Source organism: Nicrophorus vespilloides, unplaced genomic scaffold, assembly GCF_001412225.1.
Source record: "Nicrophorus vespilloides isolate i.1.1-1 unplaced genomic scaffold, Nicve_v1.0, whole genome shotgun sequence".
NCBI classification, from domain to species: domain Eukaryota; kingdom Metazoa; phylum Arthropoda; class Insecta; order Coleoptera; family Silphidae; genus Nicrophorus; species Nicrophorus vespilloides.
Window position 1 is genome coordinate 49,685 of NW_017098979.1, and position 25,977 is coordinate 75,661.

At 39.0% G+C, this 25,977-nt stretch overlaps 2 protein-coding genes across 3 annotated transcripts; both read right to left on the reverse strand.

Annotated features, from left to right (window-relative positions):
* Positions 1-8: 8 nt before the first annotated feature.
* Positions 9-2,068, reverse strand: LOC108563740 (adhesion G protein-coupled receptor E4-like). Of its 2 annotated transcripts, none has more exons than XM_017922496.1 (4): positions 1,906-2,068; positions 1,285-1,793; positions 620-1,219; positions 9-563 (listed from the first exon to the last, which is right to left on the reverse strand). In XM_017922496.1, exons 1-4 carry the CDS (start codon positions 1,958-1,960, stop codon positions 342-344), a joined length of 1,386 nt encoding a protein of 461 aa, XP_017777985.1. In that variant the 5' UTR covers positions 1,961-2,068; the 3' UTR covers positions 9-341. The 2 variants fall into 2 exon arrangements, with proteins under 2 accessions (XP_017777985.1, XP_017777986.1); XM_017922497.1 differs by having other exon boundaries at positions 1,285-1,597; positions 1,906-1,987.
* Positions 2,069-2,776: 708 nt separating this feature from the next.
* Positions 2,777-24,852, reverse strand: LOC108563731 (ryanodine receptor). Its single transcript, XM_017922486.1, has 55 exons — positions 24,667-24,852; positions 24,108-24,181; positions 23,937-24,041; positions 23,774-23,872; positions 22,874-22,951; positions 22,289-22,407; positions 22,161-22,230; positions 21,761-21,960; positions 21,519-21,701; positions 21,288-21,459; positions 21,068-21,237; positions 20,887-21,011; positions 20,473-20,834; positions 19,933-20,416; positions 19,735-19,876; positions 19,468-19,678; positions 19,202-19,410; positions 18,688-19,082; positions 18,423-18,631; positions 17,927-18,026; positions 17,467-17,665; positions 17,181-17,405; positions 16,990-17,126; positions 16,800-16,934; positions 16,642-16,741; positions 16,023-16,315; positions 15,817-15,967; positions 15,588-15,762; positions 15,337-15,534; positions 14,924-15,282; positions 14,730-14,867; positions 14,523-14,675; positions 14,354-14,469; positions 13,664-14,291; positions 13,418-13,600; positions 13,185-13,362; positions 12,548-13,153; positions 12,209-12,487; positions 11,368-12,153; positions 10,896-11,302; positions 10,042-10,841; positions 9,864-9,983; positions 9,622-9,811; positions 8,834-9,569; positions 8,555-8,779; positions 8,006-8,115; positions 7,588-7,936; positions 7,102-7,423; positions 6,263-6,974; positions 5,481-6,203; positions 5,148-5,327; positions 4,692-5,088; positions 3,753-4,637; positions 3,371-3,693; positions 2,777-3,303 (listed from the first exon to the last, which is right to left on the reverse strand). Exons 2-55 carry the CDS (start codon positions 24,159-24,161, stop codon positions 3,144-3,146), a joined length of 15,165 nt encoding a protein of 5,054 aa, XP_017777975.1. The 5' UTR covers positions 24,162-24,181; positions 24,667-24,852; the 3' UTR covers positions 2,777-3,143.
* Between the last annotated feature and the right edge of the window lie 1,125 nt (positions 24,853-25,977).

Here is a 25,977-nt window from a genome sequence, read left to right on the forward strand (position 1 = left end):
GACCGAAAGTCGAGGTCAATTCAAGACATTAACAGTTAATGCCTTTTTTAATTTTCTTATTTTTTCATAAATATATTAACTTACTTATGCCATTAAAGGGTTACTCTATGTTTAAATCTAAAATCATCTTACTTATTATGTCTTATTTTCATATGAATCCAATAGATGTTTGATTTCTATCTCCGTAGTTGCTAGCAAGCCAAAATCATTGGGGTTCACTTACAAACTATATAATACTGTTATAGGCCGATGTCCGACTTGTCTTCGTCGTCACTAAAACTCACGATGATACATATATATATTTCTTTTTTGTATATCTTAGATTTTCAAGAAATAATAATTTAAATAGTTATGGTACTGATGTGGTCGCTTCGGGAGATCTCACGCATTTCCGTTTCGGATGTGATCAGAAGTGGAATGTCATCGCTTGAACCGCGCCTCGAAACCATCACCGTATTCGTTGCCATCAGCTTTTCCGGATTCATTATGTTCTCCTCGAGTTGCATATGATTATTGGGGATGTTGGGTAGAAAACTCTTTGATCTGGCAAAGATGTACCAATTCTAAGTGAAAATACGTGATTAGTGGATAAATATAAATAGATTAAGATATGATTTACCATCAGGCAAGATGTTATGGAGTATGCGATGGCCATGTTGTTGCTCTTGTCATCATTCTCCAAAGCTACAACTGCAATGAACCAGACGATGTTGTAAATGGACTGTAGTAAGCAAAGACTTATTAGGCATGTTTTGGATTCTTTTAGAATGATGATCTCTCCATCCATGCAATCAGGCATCCTTCTTTCAAGATCCAATTCAGCTTTAATAACGTTCAGCGATTCTGCAGAACTGGTGAATTCTAGTTTGGAGAGTTCTATATTGATGTTCCCGACGCCGGTTAGAGAGTACGCAGTGGTAAGCATGATAAGCAGGAAGACTGGTAGCATGTAGTTGACGATCATCCCTCTTTCCACCGAAATGAAGCAAAACTTCTTAGTCTCAAAACTCTTTGGTAAAAGCGCGAACGAAACCACAGTTACAACCAAAGGAATGCAGTAGGTTAAGCTGTACAATATTTTGGTCCTAGGTACTGGTGTATTGTGGCAGTTTCTCTTGTAGATGTAGTAGGAGAATGTGAAGATCCAAAAGGCAGTCAGTAGATGCATGTAGTGCAGAGTCAAACCGATGATTTGGCATTTTAACTCGTTCTTGGTGGACTGTTGTCGACGTGAGTTTAAAAAACGAAAAATAATCGCAATAATCAGTTGTTGCATTTACTTACGTAGATTCCGAGCATGAAGAGTAGGTTTGAGAAACATAGCGAGATCATGAATTGAAGGAACGTACAGTTGATGTCCTTCTTGTTTCCGTGTAGGTTCTTCCGCAGAAGGACAATGAAGATGGTGAGCAGTTGAGCGGCGCAACTCAGGACGGAACCGATGATGATGATTTCCGAGCCATAGTTCGTCCCTGCTTTGTTGTGTGATCCGTAGTAAATGTACATGAGGTTGTCCATAAAATCATGATCCCTTAAATCGGAGTCGGCCAGAGAGTCGTCCGGTAAATCGATCTCCGGAAGGATGTCTATGGTGTACCTGGAATCAGGATTCTCCGGTACAGGAAGAATCAGCGACTCCGGTCTCAACGAGATACGAGAATTGCCGTTGTCATTGCTGCTGCTGATCCCGCTTTCGCTACCACTACCGTTGTTGAGGTTGGTGAGAGGCAGCTCGTAATCGTAATTCGAATAATAATCTTCATCGATCTGTTTCCTCGTCGAATTCCTGCTACCTTTTATGTTTTCAATTTAGTTGTTGTTTTTTTTATTTTTTCGTTCGTTGGCGTTACGTTTTTCGAAATATTAATTAAATTACGACAATAGTACGCGAAGCATAATACTCACATTTGATCAGAGTGATGATTATCAGCAAGGTGGTCAATTCGAAGAAAATCTTCATGGTTTGCTTCTGGGAGCTATTATGATGTGGTGCGGATTGGGGGATGTTTTTTTCTCACGAGATCAGGTCCATTCAGGATGCTGTGCAGTTGCGCAACAAGAGGATGAAACGGCGACGCTGCATCTTCATTGGTCCAGATCAGAGGAAAACATTTGAACGAACGCAAGCGCATTTCCAAAAATCAATCGAGCCTCGCAAAAGGAATTTGTTTATTTCCTGATAGATACAAAGTTAGTATCAATAAAAGATTAAACATTAACCGATTATTAAATATTCGAGTATATTCAAAACTTTTTAATCATGTAAACTAAATATCGAAAATAATGTTTACACTTAACGAAACCTCATTTGAAAATATCTCCAGGAAAACTTAATGTATCATGTCTTTATCGGAATTATTATCTTATAGTTTAAAGCAGTTTTAACATATGAAAATGAGTGACTATTAATAACGCAATTCTAATATGTAATAAACACTATGGCCTTTCTGTTGATAATGCAGAGGAAGTTGTAATGTAGGCTGTAATAACTGTAAACGAAAGTTAAAGTAGGTTTTTGTTGGAAGCAATCTAAATTGTGAAAATTGATTAAATTTATTTCTTCAAAATCTCCCCCCCAAAAAAAACCTCAATTAATAACAGTATATAATATATATCTAATATTATATATAAGGCAAGGAAACTATAGTACTTAAATTATTGTTAATGAATATTAACAATATAATTGAATTGTTTGATTCACTCGTCCACTTTGTACTTAATATATTATCAAAAAGTATTTATCTTTTTGTTTTGTTGTTGTATTAGTTATCTTTCGTTCGGAAGCGATTCGCTTTATTAATTTTCACCTTATAGAATTATTGGATTCCCTTTGAAATCTCTTTTATAGTATTTTTAACAAACTGTAAAGCCTATGTATTTACAAAAAAACGTTTTTTTTTAGATAAAAGTTTAAAAGACGGATTTGGATCCACGACGACGACTTTACTTATATCAAAGTGATTTTAATTTCAAATATCGTTTTCTGTTTGTTTGGTCTTAAAGCTGTGTGTGTTTATATGTGAAAAAAAATCGTTGGCAATTTGAAACAAGGGCAGTCGTCGTTCGTGGATTAGGAGGAAGGAAAGAAAGGAAATATAACGTATATTTATACTATGTTTACAAAGATTTTGAGCGTTGTGTTCTTAACCGCCCCCGCCTCCCAGCTCCTCTTCGTACTGCTTCCTGAAGCAGTCACCCACCGGTAAGAAGTCCCAACATCGTTGCTGGTACATGTTCCAGACGAAGGTCTCTTGACCCGTGTATTCCGTATCCGGTTTATTGATCAAATGCATCAAGAAGAACCTGTTCAACAATAAATTAAAAATTAAATTTGTTGCTAATTTGTGTTGGATGGAATGTTTTGCGTTACATGTAATTTGCTAAATTATGTTCTTGCTGCACATGAGTGTCGAAACCGTGCGGAACCTTATCGAAGTAATCCTTCCCTATGCCGCATATGAAGCAGTTGGATTCCATGTCCGTCTTGACGTTTTCCATCTGATCACGAAGCATACCGAAAGCATCGATGATCAAACCCTGAATGATGGCCAAAAGGATGACGATGACGAAGAAGAAGAAAGTTATATCGAATATGATACGATAAACTTCGTAGTCATCGCCGTCGGGTGGTTCGATCTCATCACCGATTCCACCTCCAGCTCTGACACCTTTGTACAAATGGAACACAAAGCACTGAAACCGGAAGATTAGTGAGTGTGAATTTTTCCTCGATCGTTCAATCTTAAACTTACGGTTAACATATCGTGACATTTCTTATCGATTACTTCTTCCTCTTCCTGCAGGTAGAACTTTCTGAAGAAATTGAACGCAATCACCGTGTATATGTATACGATGATCGTGAGCAGCATTACAGTCAAAACAAGTTGTTTTCCGTTGTGCGTTACCGATTGCAAAATAGTTCTCAGCGTCTTGAAACCGACGGCAACGTCGATCAAATGAGCGGCAAAGAAGAAGTTGTTAAAGTTGCCCAGAATGGAGAAGGTGAAATACCAGAGGGAGTAGAGGAACGAGTTGTCGGTTATGGTGACGCCGGCCTTCCAAATCTGATAACGCCAATCGATTCTCAGAATGTACGAAACGATACTCTTGGGTTCTTCATCAACTTCTTGCGTGAACGAAGTCTTCTCCATGCCTAACAGATTGCTGATCGAATCAAAGTCGTACGTTTCGCTGTACTTCTGGCGCACCTTCTTCTTGACGAATTTATCCCAGTAGTTCACCGGGAACGATTTTGCAGATATCACCAATTTATCCCAAAGCGATTTTATCAAATTGTCGTCCGGCTGTACAGCAATGTAAATTCCTTCGAATTCAAGTCTCCTAGCAATCTCCTTTTCACGCTTGAAAATGGCCAAAGGTACTTTGAGATGGTAATAAGCGATGAGCATTGCCAGCGAGGCTATCGAATGTAGTATTGCCGCTAATCGCATTACGTGTGCCATGTAGAAGTAGTCTTCGTCGACGTGTACCAATTCTAGTGGATCTTCCTCTTCCTCCGATCCTCCTCCTCCACCGGAACCGCTACCACCGTCTCCTGATCCCACATCTCCAATAATATCCAAACCGCTACTGCTGCCACTTCCACTTCCGCTACCTTCCTCACCCACAGTCGAAACCTAAATAACATTTAATTAGTTGATGGATGGAATCAATTCAACTGCACAAATTACCTTATAGAATAATAGCATAAAGTTGATAGAGAAAGCAAGAACCAAAGCGACATATTTCAAATTATAAAAGTTACGAGCCAAAAACGAGACGGCCTTTTGGGCGTATGCACCAAAATTGATCTGGTTGACGGCCGATGGTTCGACAGCTGTCGTTTGCTTGCTTTGTGATTCGATCGCGGCCATAGCTGCCTGTTGAGCTGCCTGCGCTTCCACCTTTTCTTGAGCTGCCCTTTTTGCTGCTTCACCTCCCAACAGATCTTGCAAGGATACCGGAGGTTCCGTGGAAACTTCGCCTTCAACGTGCGCTTCTGCACCTTCTTCCGACGTTGACTCACCTTCACCTTCCATTGACGATTGTTGTGAACTAGTTGGAGATTCGTGAGGAGCCATTTTCATCCTAGAATTTAGCATTAATTAATATAATGCGATATATTCAGTCTATTTCCAAGTAATTACTGTCCGCCTTCTTCTTTCGTGATATCCAAACCGAACGCTTGCATTTGTCCAACTGGTTCTTCAGCGGCTGGTAATGCTGGCAATATCCTAAGTTGAGGCTTTTCTTCCTCTTTGGCAACTTCCTGTGGCTCTTCCAGTTGGGGTCCTCTCATTAGATTCAATAGAATACCTCCGAAGTATCTGTGAAATAACTTACAGTTAGCATAACATTCATTCACTAATGAGCACAAACCTGTTAATATACTTTCCACACACATAAACCAGCGGGCTAATTTAATTTAATTTTTTGTTAATCTAATCGAGTTTTTGATTTGTTAATAATATGTTCCTTACCCTAAGACAGAGTACACTCCGTAGCCTGAATAGTAGAATATGTTGAAGATGTTTTTGAAGAACGCCACAATGATTTCGTAGTATGTCATGGTTTGCATTTCGGTGTACTTGTATTTGATATGTGAAGGAGAAAGTGAAGACATTCCATATGCGATTCCATCCTTAATAGCCTGATAACTTCTCCTGATAGGATCCTTTCCAGCTCTCTCTTCATCCTCATCCGTCATGTAGTTATAACTAGTAGATCTCGCTTGTCCTGGTCCTGCTGTCTCTTCCACGGCCATAAGTCCACTAGCATGTTGCATTTCAAAAATGGCATCCTCGCAGAAGTTAATGAATGCCTCCAGTTTTTCCTTATCACCTCCTTCTGTTACAATGGAGTAGAAGAAAGCTCTCTTGGATTCCTTAATCTGGGGCTTCTCCCACTGTTCGATATTAGATTCCTTGATTTCGAAGTAAACACGTTCGATACGTTTGCTACCGCCCATGATTTCAATGCGACCCAGGAGCGGTTGGAAATAGTTGAGGACCGAACTGGCCGTTTCTAAGAACCTGGCCAACCTAGGCTCATTGGGCATGTGCTCGGATAAGTTAGTCAAAAGCAAAGCCAAATTGAAACCAATTTCCTTCGCGGGTTCATGGAATCTATCAATAAAACCTACGTAATCGATTTTACCGTCGTGATTAACTTCGCAACATTCCAGCAAGAATGCAATCTCTTCACTGAAATAAAAAAAACAATTATACATTTATTTTATTGGATTGGATAATTTCATAATTACGGTGTATAACTCTTTTGTTGTTCCATCTTTTCTTTGAAATCCTTCGGTAATACCCATCCCTCGTTATTGGGATCAATCTCTTGGAAACTTGCAGATGAAGTTAGGTCTTTAAGTTTGAGGAACATGTCGAAGTATTTCAGGATCAGTTCTACGTTCGAAGCACTTTCTACCAACGTATCCACCATCTGTTTACCGATCGTGCCATTAACAACGTTTCCTTCAAGCATAGACAACATCATAGTGATCATGTCTTTTTGGAGATTCAACAGTTCCTTCAAAAGGTCCACTTGGCTCGAATGTTTTGATAGTTTATCTTGCATGTGAGAGAATAGGAAAAGGAAACCTCCAACGGCATCCCACAACCTAGAATGAGCAAGGGCTTGCTGATTGAGCGTGCAAGGGCCTTGGATAACTTCAGTGAGCGTATTGAAAACTTGACTAGCAACTCCGATGGCTTTGAAGAAATTAGCTTTACCAGCTGGATCGATCAATTGTTTGCTAGAGTAGTGCCAATAGAAATCCATAATGGATTCTTGTAGCCTCAGCAGATAATCGACTGTGCAAATAACGACGTTAACAGTCGTTGTGTTTCCGGCTTGAGTACGCAAATAGTTTTGCCATTCCAAGTTGTGACCTTCGCAGGTCAATTGGATGAAACGGAATAGAGCACACGTGAACTCTGCATCGTGCATGTTCTTCTCACCGGCAGCACCTAAATGACGAAGGAAATAACAATATTATTAGTTTTCAGTGGTGATTAATAACATCTAGTGTTTCGTGTATATTTGTTTCTTACGGTTGGAGGGCATGTGATTTACCTTCTTTAGAATTTCTCTCACCTTCTGACCCTACTCCAAGACCTTCCGCTTTTGTGTTCCTCTCAAACGCGTCCAAATCTAAGACGCTGCAACTGTTCATCAATCCAGCTATGCTGGTGAAGAATCCGACGTCCTTCTTGTCTTTCAGATGGTTCAACATCCCCATCTGGATGTCAACATTGCCTCCTCGCAATACGGAGATACCCAACTGCAGAGTTTTCATCACCATTTCGGATGGAACACCTTTGCAGGCGGAGATGTGCAGCAACACCATTTCGGCGACGCCGCGGTTCGCCAACCTCGCTTGATGGAACAGTAGTTTTTGCTTCTCCATCTCTTGTTCCTACATCAAGGAAAATACTATTAGATATAGTTAAATAATTTGGGTAAATTTAAAAGTATTATTAGATTAGTTACAATCTTACCATCAACTTTTCCATAGTTCTCTTTAAGCGTGTAATTAAATATAGCGAGTTATGTTTGAAATGTAAAAGTATAAAAACTTACATGAATCGAAGCTGCAGCTTCTTCACCTTCTCCGCCTTCTTCTTCACCTTCGCCCTCGCCTTCTTCCTCTTCCTCACCACAAGATTTTGCAATGATTTCAGCGTAGCTCATGTAAAGAGGATCTTCCTGTAAAGCGCCTGAACGCTCAGTCATCGCACCTCTACAGAAGGTTGTCACCAATTGCGTTAGAGGATCAGGTTTACCTTCCTCTTCTTCGGCTTCTTGCTTCTTCAATTCGGAGTCCTCGAAGCTCTGAGTAAGATCTTCAATGAGAACCTCTTGACCGACATTTTCATCTTGCAGCCATAGTTCATAATAAGTACGAGCAAATAGATTGATCGCCCTATGCCTGTGAAAACATTGTTGAATAGTATATTAGTTTTGATGTTTAACAGAGTTCTTGAGCACACTGCCAAACCTGCTAATTTTATAAAGTGGTCTACATCTGAGACAAGCAACGGCCGCACGTTTCCTTGCCGCGTTCAGCACGCGGCGCCAACCGTCTTTGTTAACTTTAGGACGTGTAGCCTAAATATCGGGTTAGCATTGAAAAGAAAATCAAAAACACAGAAAACGTAAAGGATATTAGTAGTGGTATTAATGAGGGCCAAAATGTTTGGTGAAAAAAGAAAAACCTGCATGCAAAGAAGCTTAATCAGAGAAACTCTGATATGTTTGCATCGAACCCACCTGGTCAAACTGTGCAATGACGCTTGACGGAAACAGGATAAGACAGCGCGTTTGCGTTGCGTGGACACAACGCTCTTATAAACGCCTTTCTGTTGCTGCTGGGGATGATCGATCTAAGGTGCAAAGCAAAGTAAAAAAGAAACTCAAAAAGAATATTTGAAATATAAGATGATGTTGATGATGATCATGACTATGATGGCAAAATCATAATAAGTGCTATTTTATATGTAAATTTGGCCAATTAATTTGATGGTGATGTGGATGAATGAACAGTTACCATGTGCAGACCGAAGAGTACTTTGGACATGGCCACGATCCTATCAACCGTCTCTTCCAGTTGATTCTTGCCATTCAAGTCAGTGGATGTGACTGTGACGCACTTCTTGCTGCCCAACTGGCTGTAAAGGAAGTGTTGCCAGGACATTTCATCAGCCGGATCGATCTTATCCGGAAGAGTTAATTGCGTTTTTGCAAAGTCAATGATATCATACTCAGGCATTTTCTGAAATAAATTTCATCGAATTTCATCAAGTATTACATTATTGAATAACCTTACCTTCAAAAACCTATCTTTGCAATGTTGCACCAACTCTTGTTCTCTCCCAGCGAAGAGATTCAAACCTACAGGCAACAATCTCTTCAAGCATGCCACCATCAAAGAGGCTTGAATCTCCTTGCCCTTATCCCTCTTCTTATCGCGATGTTTCTTTTTCTTTTTACCACCGCTCGGTTGAGCACCATCGGTTATCACCGGCCTTCTCGTCGCCGTCGGCATAATCAAAACCATATTATCAATTTCATTGGCGGAAATAAAGTTTTGTTCTTCTCGCAAGAAGTACTGAGACTTGGACCAAATGTTGAAAATCTCAGCAATGTGATTGTACAATTCTTCCGCCTCCTCAATATTATGCCTGAGCCAGTGATTACGTTGCAAGTCGACGTATTTAATAAGCAGCGGATAAAAGGAGTATATATCGCGGACAAGCAAATGCCAATCTTCTTGAATTTGCGCCTCAATTTGGGATGTATCTTCTGTGGAGCTTTTGATGAAACCCCTTAAACTTTCTTCCTTGTGGAACATGGTTTCCGTACGCTTTTTGACTCTCTCAGCCAACGGCAGGAATGGATCCTTCAATAATTCTTCGCTACTGTTGATGATAATTTGCTGCGTGTAGGCAGCAATTCTTGTCATCCACGGAGCCGTTTCGTTGCCGATGTTCTTCTTGATAAGCTTAAGCACATTCTTCAGTAGCTGATTCATGTGCTCTGCAGTTACCATGGTTACGTGATTACTAAAATAATCGATATTAATATGGAAGTCGCGCGCGTTTGCTGAAGACTTACCCTGCAGTTGGGCTGACATTATCCGGTCCTTGACCCCACCAATACGGAAGGTACGAACATAGCATCGGCATAATCACATCAATAACGTGCATATCATCCGCATAAGTTTTATTGCTTTCCACAAACTGATCGACTTCTGTCAGAATTGTCTCTAACGTCGGCATGGAACTTTCCATTTTAGACATTATATCTGCAGAATAAAGTCGTTAATCATATACATATACGAATTTCAATTGAATTACCTTGAGCTTCCAATGAGTGATCAGCAATGCGATTCAGCAAAGAAAATTGATTGTGCTTGTTGAGATGTGGTTCCAAATAAGCGACGGGGAAACAAGAACCGAAAGCTCCCAAACATGAACCTAAAAGTATATTGTTAAAATTGTATTACATTTGAATTTTAATGCGATTAAAGCTCACCTAAAGCCGGCTTATGTCTTTCGATTTCGGTTTTAATATATTTCCGTTCGTGCGTCAAGGTTTGATCGGTTCCCAATGTATAGAGCGAAGCTAAAATCTTGTAAGAAGCAACTTGGATTTCATCCAAAAGTAAATCACTTCCGTATTCGCAATTCGCTAAGTGATCGAACATCGCTGTTAAAACTGGTAGAACCACGTGGTTTATATAGAAGAGGGAAGTTGAAGTTTTTAGATGAGTTCCTCGAAGATGACTATATTTGCCCTCTTGTAAATTGATGATTGTATGGCCTAAATCATCGGCAGTGTTGTTGAAGAAAGTGAGCATGGAAGTACGAATAAACTCCGGGCAACTTTTGACTAAAGACTTCGCGTCTACTCCCTTGACGAGAACTTGAAGACATCTGACAGTAATCCTAATATCAGCTCCGAATGCAGCCAATCGAGATCTTAGCAAACTCGCAAGTTTGCAGAACAACGATGCTACCATTTCTTTTTCTTTCAAGCTAGCAGCTCCAACGTTATTGGTGGCAGTTGCGACTGCAATAAAGTAATTACGATGGGTTGAGAAGTATTTTTCCATCAATGGAAGAACGACTTTGGAGAAAAATTTGATGTCTCTCGTTGAGGTCTTGAAAGATGATCGACGACTGAAAGTGGAAGATGGTTTCAAGAGTTTCATGTTGATGGTAGCTCTGTCCAAGTATTGAATCAACTTTTCCAATAAACTATAAGCGAAGCGAAGTTCCACTGCTGGACCTGCAGTTCCTTGTTCAGTTTCACCTTGTCCCCCACGAGTTGGTCTAAGAAGAAATATAAATTACATAATTAGAATTGATTTAAATATAATTCTATACCTGTGTAATTTGTATCCCTGGTATTGAAGATATTTTAGGAATTCTTGAGACCTTTCCCTATCCTTCTTCTTTTCTTTGTCGGTGAGCAAATCGTAAGGTACCAATTGTGGATGAATACCACCACCGCACGTGTTCAACTCTTCCTTTTTCTTTTTGGCCCAAATGTCATGAGCATTCTCGGCCAATCGCTCAGCCATATTCTGCATCTCACGGGACAAAGTCAAATTTGACATATCGACTGGATGAGGGTTGTAATTGAAAGGAGAATTGGCCTCGTTCTTGGACGATCGACGAATGGAATTCCTGTTGTTTGATGGGACATCGACTTCGGTATGCTCCACGGACCATCCGATTGCTAACAAAGCTTTCAATGATTCACGAACTGGCTCTTTGTAACGTTCTTTCTCCTAATAAAATAAAATAAACATGTTAGTTAAGGTATTTAGAGGAGAAGGAGGTTTGTTATTATTACGTAATCGTTAAGCATGTTGTAAGGCTTCAATCTAGGATGAGTCTTATTGTGGTCTGACCACGATTCACCGTATTGCCAACTGTTCTCCAGTTTTCTGGACGCCCAGGCGTCGTGGTAGTGTTCCGAGAACTTCTGCACTATTGAATTCAAATCGTTATTCAGGATGACCGAAGACGTGTTAATTGGAAGTGGATTGTAAGGGCCGTCGGGACCACTCTTATTGGCGTACCATTCATCATCGTAATTCTTGGATAGAGAGTAATCCGGTGGCAAAGCGCAACCGATTGCCGTGAGACATGGAAGTGCTTTACCGAATAACTCTGGATCGTAATCCATTTTGCTCAATGAATCAAAGATGTTAGAGAACAACATCATGGTTAATCTCTTTTCTTCATCGGAAGATGCTCCATACATCCCTTGACCTCCGGTAGATCCGTAATACTTAGCGCAACGATCGTAATGCAAAGTTAACAATCTTAAGGCGACAGTCGTGTACTCGGATAAGTTGGAGACATCAACGGTAAGCTTTCTCAATAGTTTGAGCAACATAGCTGGTTGCATTGCACTTGTAAGAGCCACCAAAAAGTCAGAAACGCATTCTCTTTGACCCTTAGTTAACATACGATTCTTGGATAACCGATAAACTGTATGTAGAGAGGCATCCAATAATGCCGCATAGTTCTCAGCCTCGCTGTAGAACTTACTATGTTGGATAAGCAAAGGTAAAATGGAGTTTCCAATATAACGATTCATGCTTAGAGCCATATCGGATTCGCTTCCATCGTTCTACAAATACAATCAGTAATATCTTTGATAACCAGTGTTTACAATAAAAACTTACTCTATCGAGAATTGTGGCGCATCTCAAATCTGGCAAGAAAGCTTCTTCGAGAAGTTTGAAAAACAGTTCTTGCGTTTCAATGCCATAAACGCGTTCCAGAAAGAGTACGACTGATTGTTTATGACCAGGCAATAAACCGGAAGGCATATCAGATTTTGGTCTTTCTTCTCCAGCCGCTGGATTATGAATCGTAAACTTCAAACTTAGTACTCCTTGCAGATCTTCTAAAGGTACCAAAGAACAGAGAATAGCTCTAGCGCGAAGCGATTCATTTTTACCCTAAGAAATATAATATAAAAAATAGAAACATTGTTATTAACTATTCTTTCATAAACTCACCAAAGCGATAACTGAACTATCCGGAGCGCATCTACCCAAAAGATCTACCAGAGTGCAGTAGAAGGAAAGAATTGCTGCACCGGTATCGATGTAATCTTCGTCATCATCATTTTCAGGTAAAGGATGCTGGAATTGAGCTACGTTCACCGTGCCTTCAGCTTCCTCCATCATTCTTCTTCGATCAGAAATACGTTCCGACATTTTGTTGGCATCGATGATGGCCCTCAGAAGACCTTCACCTTCGCCTCTTAAAGCAGGACCTAAACATTCTGGTCTTCTGATGAGCAACCTGATTACCAAGTTGGCATTTTCTTCAACGCTCTCGCCGTTAACCCAAACGCAGTATCTCAAGAAATCTAAATATCTTTCGCCTTCTACCGGATCCCAACCTAAATCAGGATATCCCTTCTCCACCAATTCAGAGTTAGATTGTAGACCGCACCGCGATAGATAAACGGCAATCTTCTCCAAGTAATGTTCTCTCAGAGCCAAAGCCAATTCGGTGTTTTCCATTAGAGATGAATATGCCACATCCAATGGAGTCGAGCCTCTCAAACTTGGTCTAGACAAGAGGATATTGCTGTTGTCCAAAAGGAAATCAAAATGCTCGAACNNNCCATATCATTTATATTGAAATTACCTTCTTTTTAACAACGACTTCGCCTTCTCCTGCTTGTGCTTGTACACTAGCATCGGATTGGGCTTGAGATCTTCTTCCCAATGTGTTGATCATAACTGCCATTACATTCTCGTGGATTCTCAAAACTCGAATCAAATCGGGATGTTGAAAGAATGTGTGATTATTAACCAATTTCCTAATGAAATAAAATTTTCAAAAGTTGATTAATACAATAGTTGTATTATATTTACCATAGCCTCATTCTCATGAGTTCCTCTTCCTCTTGCGACATTTGCACAGGAAGTAAGGCTCTGATTTGACTCAATCCGACCCACATTTCAGCAACATCGCGTTTTGTCTTCGCGTTGCAAACGTAGGTCTTGCTAAGAGCGCGAATCAATTCTCCAACAGCGTCGTATTGTCGCACCAATAAGCTAAAATATAATTAATATTATTAATATATATTAATTATAATATTAATTAATAATATACAATACCTAAACATTTCTTGAACCAATTTCGGTATTTCGATCTGCGCCTCCTCGGCCCATTTGACAATGGTGGCTATCAAGACTTTTCTGAAAGTTTCTTCCGGTGTTTTCTTTTCAGGTTCCGGCTCCTCTTTGGGTTCAATCTCCAATTCCTTTACTGCGTTTATGAAATTGTACAACTTCTTGATAGGTCCACTCCTTCCTTGTTCACCGGCATTTTCATCTTCAGGTGGAGCCTCTAATGCTTTCAAAGATACGTGATGCATCAACTTCTCGTGGAAATCGTTCATTTTTCCGCACAAGTCTTCTCCGATAGGACAGTTCTCTTTGTCATCCTCTTCCAAGTTCTTGAATCCAAGAATTGCCTTCATCTGTTCTCGTGGTGGACAACGGAACTCTCTTGTCTTTTTGGCGGCGATAGCTGATGGTAAATCTGATTGTTTGATCTCGATGTAACGTCTCAGCTGATCAGCCTGAAGTTCTCCAACAAAATCGTGGCTGAATGCTATTATAGATTCAACGCGATGTCTGAGTTGAATGTCGTTCAAATGTTGGAGCAGATAGCACATTTGCAATTTAGCACCTTCTGCCATCTTCATGTGCAATAATCCCTTGCGATGCTCATCCTTTCCTTCTAAAAATGTAATTACTTTTTAGAACAAATTCAGTCGATGACTCAAAAATAGAAATGTTTACCTTTCTCGAATGTATTACACCAAGTTTCTGGATGAATCATGATGAGAAGCTTATCGACGTCATCATCGTTGAGCATACCAACCAGCAGCAATCGATCAGTTAATTTAAGCAAAGGCCTAAAAATTAGATTAATCAATTTAAACCTTGCACATTTTCACAATAAATTTACCTGAATAAATTTTCATTTGAACCTCCGATAGGATCTCTGTTGTGGACCTGGTTAATTTCCACTGCTTCATTCAAAGCCTGCATAACGAAATTACGCACCACGTCTAGTGGGAAGTAAGGCGAATAGAGATTCTGTATATTATCAATGCTTTCACTAAAAATAATTAATTTAGTTAATTCCAATTAAGTTTAATGAGTGTATGTTTACGTAATATCGGTCATTTTCATTTGTGGCCTAACGGATTCCATTTGTAATTTCCTTAAGCTATGACCCATCTCAGGATCATCATAGAGCTCTTTCAATTGTGGCCCCAATGGTATTACGTATTCGTTTTTGCATACCTCCCTGTAAATGATTTTCTTTAAAACATAAGTTTCAATAGGATATTTAGTTAATTTTACATTGTGGTTGCTGTGGACTCCAAATGTACGGCGATGAGAAGATCGTAGAATCCTTGACGAAGAGGTCCACTCATGTATTCTGATTTTATTGCATAAAGCAACTGCTTTTGATCGACGTGCTTGCAGAGGGCATGTGCCGCTCTGTAATTGCTTTGGTAGCAGAGTGCTGCATACAATGTTAAAGTATGAGCGTGGAAAGATAATAATTTGTCCATCTCGATCAACTCTAAGATGTCGATACATCTATCTTCTTCTGGGATGTGAAGAGCTAGCATTGAAATGGCATCTTCGCAAAGCATGGACCAACCACGAATATCTGATAATTTCAATGCGTGCACTTGCAAGCTTTGGTTTGGAACCTGCAGGATCATTTAATATAAAATATTTAATTATTTCAGTGAAATGTTACTTACTCTAGCCCAAGTGTGTGGTTTCAAGCACTGCACCTTCAATCTCGGTGGGAATTGGGGTATTACGTGCTTAGCGCTGTTCTGCAGAACGGCAGCGGATAAAGGTAAACTAGTAGCTGTTCTACCTAATTCAATTTGCAAGCATTCCTTGCTGGTTGCTTCCAAGAAAATTGCTGGGAACAACTTAGTTTCAGGTTCCATCTGCAATGAAAAATATTTGTAAATTTCTATAAAATAATAATAATAGTACTCACCTTGAACTTATGCTTAGTTCCCTTTCCTTCGCAAGTAAATGATATGATACCAGTGGCAGCGTCCACGAAACATCCAATGAACATACCTTGAGATGCACCTTTTCCGGAAGCATCTTGAGTAACTTCATTATATAACTCATCAGCTCTCACCATGTAACATGATTGACGATCAACGCTAAAATTAACATGTTTGTATTGAGCGTAACAAAATAATTTTAATTTAAATTACCAATCGATGTATCTATCGTAATCATCTACAATCATCACCGAGCTCTTAAGCACTTGACTTTGGTTAAAATCTTTACTGTGCAAGTGGTATTGCGTGGTAACCCATCCAACGTAAACGTGAGTAGGATCTTGGCCAGGAAATACTCGAATACCTACACGAAAAAACTTAATGAATTAATTACATAATACCAATTATAAGCATCTTACCATAGAAATACTCGTTGATGAGTTTCAAACATTCAGAATCGAAAATTTCGTTGCCGATGGACTCGACGTCCGAGGCTGTAGGAATCGATAATTGCTTCTGTTGCGGCTGTTGGTTCTGGAGCAAATCCATCTGCGATTGTTTGATAGTTGGAGATCTCGAAAGAAGATTACCGGACACTGTTGGTTTCGGAGCTAGATTCATGATATCAACCATCTCAGGCTCAGGCGTTTTAGATTTTGCAATCTTGACTCGTTCGCCACTGCTTGCCCCCTCGCGTTTTCGCGAAAAGAATCTAAGGTAGAAGAAGTAAAAGTGTTAATATAAACTTTCAGAACTATTTCAGGAACATGCAAGCTAGTGCAAATGATAATTTAAGGTAATCTATTTGGGCTTTCTTTCCCTATAGATAAATTATCGAGTGCGTAGAATAGAAAAAAACTGGTGAAAAGACACACATGTGAAAGCGGTTTTCTTTTTCGTTCTTCCTAGAACATTTACTAAATACCTTCGCAATTCACTTTACAATAGAGAGTGGAGTACAAGTAAAGACGAGAAGAGTTAGAAGAGAAAGACAGTTATTTACACAAAACACTTGTAGGAACCAGAATTGCGATTTACCTGAAAGGAGATCTGCCGCGCTTCTTCTTGTCGTCGACCTTGTCGATTTCTAAATCGCTCGTAGATCGGTGTAATAATTTTGATTGTGGTACATTCGAACCTGCTCAAAATTAAAATGAATAACAATTATTTAAAAGTAATTAAGGATAAAAACATGCCTTCAGTTTCGTATTGTGGACTTCTAGAAAGAGATAATTTCCGTGGAGGACGTGACGGTAAATTCTTGGTCTTTACTGGTGGCTTGATCATCTCATCAGCTTCCACCGCGTCTTCTGAATAGTTCCTATGCAACCCTAAAATATAATATGTCAATTATACAAAACCTTATGTAAAAATGTATGTAAGTACCTTTAATATCGCTCATTGAGAATCCACTCTTCATGATCTGTTCGATATGAGCTGGTGTTTGCTGATTTTCGGCTTCGATTCTCAAACGGTTTTGGCGAATTTTGATTTCTTGCCAGCGCCGCATCTTCTCCTCCTCGCTAAAATCGTATATATTAAAATATATGTTTCTTGTACGAAGATGAAGAACTTACCTGATGAACATTGGGTGGCAGATGACTGGTAAACTGAGCCTCAGGAATTCCCAATTGGCTTTTTCCATGGTCTCGAAAGTGTTGTGGCTAATCTTCAGGCATGGAGGAGTATCAGATCCAGCCAGAATCCTGGTAACATCGATTTTGGTGTCGGGCATATCATCGGTGTTCTCGAAGATCGGTTGGTCTTTCGTGTACCAATAGGTGACGGCCCTATTCATGTTACTGGAAAGTTATAAAAAAAATAAATAAGTAGATAATCTTTAGTATAGTAAAATAATCTTACACGCAGAATGGTTCATAGCCTTCTTGCAAACCGCACGAGGTGAAATACTTGAGCATGGTAACATCTTGACCAAAGCACAATTTGGCCTTTTGACCAACGCCTAAAGTGAACGCTGGCACGAAGTTATCCCCTTGGACGTCAGCAAAGGTGGTCTCACCACCTAACGCATCCATCAAGAGTTCGCCGTTCAACGAGAAACCTACACACAAAGTCGTAAATTGAATAAACAATGAATTATGTGTGTGATAATTCATTAGTTCAGGTTAACTGAAGATATCATGCAAGCTAAATCTAAGCTAGGAATAAATATTTCGGGACATCTAAAGTGTGTAGCAAGCAAAATAATTTTTCTATCAGCCAAAGCGATTCTCTGATGTCGATTGTTTGATTAATTTGTTTTTGTAGTTGTTTCATAAGAAAATTGCAAAAAAGCTTATTTTTTCTCTCTAAATTGGCTTACTAATGGTGTGATCGATGAGATCAAGAAAGACGCCAACGACGTCTCCGACGTGCCATTGCTTTCCAAAAGATTCCGCCGAATTGCAATACACTTTTTCTTCCTAAAGTGTTTACATCCACATGGGGAGGAGAAAGAAAAAAGAAAATAATAATAGAAAACGAATAATAGACATACACATAGTAAGTTTAAAACCATGGAAAAGAAGTAACGAAATTGTAAGAGAGGACTTCATGCAATGCTTTTTTGTAGTTTTTTTTTTAATTTTTTGTTTCTTTTACTATTTTGACTCACTAATTGTGCGGTCGGTCAAATCTATAAAGCAACCAACCACGTCCCCAACTTCCCACTTTAACCCATATGCATTACTCTGACTGCCGTGAATTTCACTTCTCTTGAAAAGAAAAAGAAAGAGAAAGAGAGAGAAAAATGGATACTTTTTGTTTTTTCGTTGCTGTTTCGAGATCATCGAATTAAGTGTTATAGAAAAGGTTCTTACATTGTAACCATCAAAAGCCCATGTGTTTTCATCGGAGCCAAGCATGCATCCGGGAGCACAGTCCGCCTTGGCCCAGCCGACTCTCATGGGTCCCGTTGTCAGAATTTCAAATTCAAAGTACCATTTACCAGAACTGACAGCATAGTTCTTTTCCGCTCGATAAGTTCGGAAAGCCGATTGCCTCAACCTTATAGCTTCGGCCAAAAGGGCTGAAATAAATAAAATCATCAAATCAAGATAATTTTATCAAATATTTATAACTCACCATCTTGCTGTTCACCAGTTGGTGGATCAATTATGTAACCGTAAACCAGCAAAGTTCTGACAGTCTCCGAAGCCGTGTCCCTGTTAGCCTTCTTAATGGCATCATCGACTTTACAGTAAGGTACCAAATGTGGGCTGCGGCACAGCTCAGGATCTTCGTTCAGAGCATAAGTCCAACCTTGTTGGATTCTCTCTTTAGCCCAGAGATTGTGGGTGTTCTCGGCCAGTTGATCCACCAGCTCTTCCATTTTCACGTTCAAGTTGATAGCACTCAAATCTAAAGGCGCTGGTTTATATCCGTTAGCCTGCATGAATGGTTCGTTCGGTAAACGAATACTTCTAATCCTTGATGGAGGTTTATCCATAGTTATATAATAACCAAGAGCCAAGATTGTCCTGAAATTCAAAACATATTTTAATATTTATTTACACAATTATTACCAAAGAAATATCGACCGAACTCTTTCCACCCATTACATTAATATTTTCAAGTTATAATAAACAAGTTAACTCACTTCAATGTTTGTACCGCTAATTGCGAATCGTATCGTTTCTCAGCTGGCGGAAGCTTATCGAAAGGCACCAAACATGGATGAATGTGGTTCATATCATCTCTGTATTCGCCCCACATCCATCCGGCTTCGATCTTATTCATAGCCCACATTTCGTGGATGTTCTCTGCTAATTTATCTTTAATTGAATCTATGTAATTGGCCAATGTTATCTATTAAAAAAAAAAACATGGTTAAATGATCCAATTGTGTTAAATCACAAATTTTACCATGGAAGTATCTACGGGATTTGGCACAAACGCAGTGTCGTCTTCGACGACGAGTGGTCCAGCCAATACACATTTGTTCATATTACCAAAATAGAAGCAGGGATCCAAACTGAGCACTTGCTGAGGTAGTAAACTTTCGACTAAAGGAGAGAACTCTTCCGGTGGCATGTACTTCAACCTACCGTGGTCTCCGCCGAGCAAAAAGCGACAACTAAAAGGACAAATAATTTTATAATTATTGTATACATAATTTATTAATATGGTTACCTTAATTTCGAAGAGCAACTAATTACGGGGAAGAACATGCCGTCCAAATTGAAGTTCCTGAAACTACCCTTGACTGGACGTCCATTGAACGTGAAAGAGATTACAGGTACTGTAAGATCTAAGGCACAGCCGACAACATCATCTGCAAAGCAATAATTATAATAAGTTTGCTGTTGATAATTTACAGGATTTCATTACTTTTTCTAATAAAAGGCTCTGATGCTTCCTCCACAACTCTAGTATTTCTGCCACCCATCCAAAGGAATGCGCCATCAAAACCATATGAGTACAAGTCATCACCAACACCGTTTCCGCCCCACTTTTCACCGCCTCCTGGATAAGGTAAGTAGCCTTTCGAGTTAGCCCAACCTATTCTCAAGTGAGGCATCATGTGAGTGGTCTGCTCCAAATGGTCCACAGTTACCTCAAAATACCACTTCTGGTAAATTGCACTACCAGCCACGCGACCAACGAAGATATTAGGCCTAACACTTGCTACATGATCCACCAATTGGGTTTGCAGTAGCAAATTCTGCCCGGGCAATAAGAAATCGGCGATGTTATTCTGCGATCCACGAACGGCCACGCCGTTACCAACACATAGAGAGCATAAGACATCCAGAACTTTCGGATCTCTTCCATGTTTCTCCAATAAAGAAATAATAACTTTGATATGCTCATCCTGGAATTAAATTTCAGTTAAATAATTGATAATAAGGACATTTTTGTATAATCTACCTTCATCATGTTCAAAGCTTCTGGGGAATCAATCAAAACGCAATGGAGTACGTCGAGCATACCGGTACCTTCGCTTGAAGCTTGAGAACCCAAACGCGAGAAAAGCCAATTTAAACGGTTCGAGTTTGCGAATTGTGCGCAATTTGTGTGATTTCCTTTGATTATAGCAGCCAAAAGCTGATATAGGTAACCGGAAATCAATTCCCAATTTTGATCGCCGGCCAAAGCTGCCAAGAAACCTTGGGAGGTAATGACGTTGATCTTGTCGATAGCTTCGAGAATCAAATTGAGAATTCCTTCCTCCTGGAATAAGTCCTGACGGTTTCGCAAAGCCCTAAATCTGTTTTGCTTTTCTTCGTGCTCTGAAATAATCGATTTGTTAACATATTAATTAAGATTATTAAATTGTCATACCCATATCATCTTCGGGCTGAGCGAAATAATTGATTAAGTCTTCCAAGCACATGACCATTTCGTTCAAATTAACGGTAGCGAAGAACAATGAATGTCTTCGATTCATCTGCAGTGTTTCCAAGCCGCTGAAATTTTAATTACTAGAATCGATAGAATTCATGATTAACCGTTGATTACTTACGTTATAAATTGAGTGAAGAGCGAACTGCATTTACGGATGACACGCGCCGTCCTCGATTCTTCCTCCTGACTCCTACTGAAGTCCAAGCCGTCGTCCATCTTTCCTTCTTCATGGAGTACAGCCTGCTTCTCTTCAACCTTGCCGACTCCCTTTTTCTTCGTTTCGTAAGACTATCGACGCACGCGATTAGTTAAGTATTGAACAAGTAAATGATTTTTACCTTGTATGAAAGCCACAAGCCAGTTTCCGAGTGTTGAACGATCACGGTGGAATCACCGTACTTGATGATCGGAGCTCCGATCACCTCAAGATCTTTGTCTTCCATCACCACCTTCTGGTCGTCTTTTTCCTGTCTCAAGCAGAAAGTCGAAAAAGCGGTCGTCGCTTCGTCTCTGATAAACAACAAGAAAATCAGCAAAATCATAACTAACACAATAGTCAATAGTATTACCGGCCTAATAGACAAAGTTCATTGTTTTCATTGACGCTCAAATAACGACCGGTTGTTAAATGCCTGATACGCATTGGATGGAACCAGTTGATGAAACCACCGGTCCATTTGGTGCGCGCCAATTCCAGACGCCACAAAGATCGAGCTTGAGACATAACACTACCTCCTTCATAAATGACGATGCTGAAATATATGTATTTCATAGTTTTGCAATCATCAAAAACGTGATATTGTTTTATTACTTGTGCGCCGGATCTCTGGTCCACGTCGATGGTATTGTTAGGCATTCGTCGCCCCCGTGGAAGAAACGCAGGACGTCTCCGCCGAAAACGTAACCCACGTACTTCATACGGGAAATTCCTGTTCCGTAGGGCTGGACAGACCAATGGGTTACGTGGAAGCTGGCATTCACGATTGACAACTCGTTTTCTTTCGTTGTATGCTACAAAAGGTAAACATTAATAAGTTCACAAGTTTTTCATCCATCAGTGTAAATATATAATATATAACATCTAACTGTTACATTAATTCCCAATTACAACACAGATGTCATCATCTGATTATTTTAGAAATCATAGGCAACTTGTTTTTCCGATGCCATATAAAATTATACTTGTTTGAATTACTAAAATGGTCACTTACCAAGTATCTTTCAGTTGCCACGGAAACAAGAATAAGATCATCTCCGACGCGAATCTTTTCACCTTCAGATCTGCAATGTTTTGTGGTTTTTAAGACTCGTATTGCTTTAATTAGATTAAATTATATACCTTTGTTTGCTAGCAGGATGGACGGTCCACCAACAGGCCTCACCTTGGCTGTGTTCTTGTAAGCCGACATCGAAGGCCAACTTATCATTACTAGAGCTTGTTGAAAGACATGCCAAGTACTGAAAACCGAGACACAACAAAAATACAGTCACTCTGATTTTTTGGCACGGATCTTGTGCGAAACAAAGCGCATAATCAAAGCCGGCCGGCCGCCGTTGCCAAATAGAATACTAAAAACGTTACATTCCCATGAAAATACTAATGATTGCGAGTGCTTTCTGATTTTATTTTTTTCTTTGTATTTAACTATAAAAAGTCAGAGTTGCGAGTGTACTTGTGTGTATGTATCTCTGACGCTCCGACCTTTTCCTACCAAGCGTTTGCAGATTATCTACTTAACTATTTACCTGATTAATTAGCAACTTAGCCACATTAAAGAGGGGAAATAAATACATCAATTAATCAAAGATATCAAGGTTACATATGGAAGAAGAGAGGTTTTTTTTTTGTGAATTGCGAGAAATCGTTTGTTTGTTTATATGAGAGAGAAGAAGGAAACTTAAGACGCTAAAGATTTTCACATACCATATCACTGTTCTGGTGGCGCAACAGAATCGCGTTACCGTACAGAAGAGTACGGTGCCCTGATCCCGGACCTTTTCCCTACAAAAACAAAACACACAAAACGTAAACTTTAGATACAATTACAAGGAATTACATTACAACAATTCCTAAAAGAACTACATTTACCGATAAACAAATTTTGTTTTCTACCTATTTTGTTTAGGAATTGTTTTAATAAACACCAACCCCCTGCAATTCAGATCTCACTTGATTCTAACTTTAACTATCTCAATTTATTATTAAGATGAATAACATTTAGATTAATTATGGATATTCCATAAATCATCTAATATACATGAGAATTGGAGGTGTGGTGAATTACAGGGTCGAAACCAAAAAAAAAAATATAAAAACTTCAGCCAATTGAATGAACTAAAATCGATCTACAAATAAAATGTATACAACAAAAGTATGTTTTAATCTACGGAAGCAAATGTTCGTTGTTGTGGTCACTGTTAAATTGTTAAGTTAATAATGCAGTTAGTTAACGAAATGATATGAAAGTATAAAAAAAAAGCACAACATCAAGACTACTCTTTTGATTTTTTTTTGTTTAATTATTCTGAGGGGCTACTTGGTTAATCTCGTGTTATTGACTAATGTATACGGAAAACATTTTAGTAAAAATTTTGAATACCGAAGAACGTTCACGTTTCGGTTACTTACTAATCTATCTTGACCCTGAAATTAGAACGAGCGGATAAGACAAGGGGGCATGAAAAAGAGAAAAAAACAAATGCGAATAGACAATAATAAATAATAATAACAAACAAAAAATTGATTCAAAAATAATTTACAAAGTATGAGCGATTTGAGGGTTTGAATGATCGATAGGTGTATTTTGTGTGAAGAAAGACTTACAGTTTCGCTGCCCGCCGCAGTCACCAATTCCTGCAAGGCCCTCACCGAGAGGGCCTGCTCGATTACGAAGACGCATTGCGATAGATCCGGAGGTATGTTCTACAAAATAAATAGTGCCCTTTGTGTCTACGGATGAACTTTTTTGTTGTTGTTAAAGGTTTACCTTATCGGCGATATTCTCCAAAAAGCAATGTCTGTTGCCGAAACCCTCAGCTGCTAAGCACACTCTCTCCCCCGTGGCCGTGCACGAAAGACAGACCATGTCTTCCTGAAAAACCATAACATACGTATGTTGTTCAATTGATTTTGCGAAAACTGAATGTGCGTTTATTACCGTGCGTAAGAACGAGACATCATCCTGCTCCGATCGCCCCTCGGCTTCCGCCATCCTGGGGCTCTAATCCTGCTCTATAAACAAAACAACCCCCATTTGTGGTTAAATCGCGTTTCGCGTTAAAACATTCAGCAGCAACAGGGTTGCAGGGACTCAGGGGGGTGAACGTCAACGAATAGAGAGAGAAAGAGAGCGCAGAATCTGTTAGAGTTTGGGGGGAAAATGCACGACCAAACCCCGAATTCCCTCACGAACTCGCGACTCTATCTCGCGCCTCCGCATTGATTTGCAACACGCATGCAAACAGAAGTAGCACCCCCCAAACCATCAAGATTAAATGACAATCAATAATGTGTCGCATGCATTATTCAACCGCACCAACAATACGGATTAACGAAACACATTCATTTCCATGGCAAAGATGGATACAATAAAGACAAACAAAAGTCTTCAGACCAATTCCAGCTGATTATTCCGCCCCAGCTTCCGCGTATTTATAAATAACCACGAACATATTACCCAATACGTACGGGAAAATGCGATCAGCGCAACCCCTTACCGTTTCCTGTATCGATCGCTACGTCGTCGCTCGGTCGATCATCAAAACTTTCAAAATTCGATAATTCAATATAATTCCACGTGAATCAGACCTTCTCTTCTCCTCGCCTTTTTTTCCCTTTACACACACAGCCTCAATTTCAGTTTCGTGGAGTCGAACTGAAAATCTCACTGTTTCTATTTATAATTTGAGAGCTGTGTTGGAGTTAGTATTTTTAGGCCGTCCGGCTTGAGTAAATTTAGACATTTTCCGACTCCTACGAGACTATACTACCTGTGGAGCAAAGCAGGCGGCATTCCTTTTTATATTAGTTTTTTGTGTGGTTTTCCTCGCTTTTCTTGGCTTTGATCTCATATCGCTCAATTTATATTTTTGCTCAGTGCCAAATTATAAATACTCATCAATATATCAATATTATCGATGCGTCTCCATAGTGGAAGAAGACTTGGATTAGATAAGCAACATTTAAATTGTTCTTCTTTTCAAATTTTCAAATTGTACCTTATCTCTGTTATCTTATTTTTTTTATATTATTAGTATATGCAACCAAACTTACGACGCAAAATTTAAATTTGAAACTCTGTGCGCATCACAAAATACAAATTTTTAATTTAATAGAATTACTTACCATCTATTTCTACTAACTATTCAATCAATTATATCACTCTTATCAGTTAAAAGATGCATTGATTTGACCTTAAGCTATTTACATACTTTTAAAATAAACCTTTATTGTTTTTATAGATACGTTTTCCAACGAAACATTGCAGACCATTCTTTTCGATTGAGTAAAATCTCTATAATTTATATATTATATAAAGGTTAGGTTAACAGCAATAACCAGTTAAGATTACCTATGTTTCTTCTCAAAAAACTTCAAACAATTGCCCAAATTTAATTTATATTACTTCTTCACATTTCACTTTTTTGAAAATAAACAATATCAAAATATTGTTATTAAACAATTGAAACACAATAAGTAAGAGCAGAAACAATCCAAAACTATCCAGATCTTTTGAATTATTTATAATATGTTTGTTCCAATTTAAAATAAAAGTTATTTTATAACGTAAACATGAATAATTTAATTATATAAATGAATATTATATAATAATCGATTTTTCTGTATTATACCATTGAAAACGAAGTAATTCAGCTTTGGTAATAATTTATAAAGTTTTACGACAACTTTGAAAAATGCTTTCTAAAATATGTTTAAGTTCGTAATTCAATATGAAAATCAAATATCATTATAGAACTAGTAGCACAGTATAAAACTATTTGTAAAGTAAATAATTTTTCTTCTTTAGT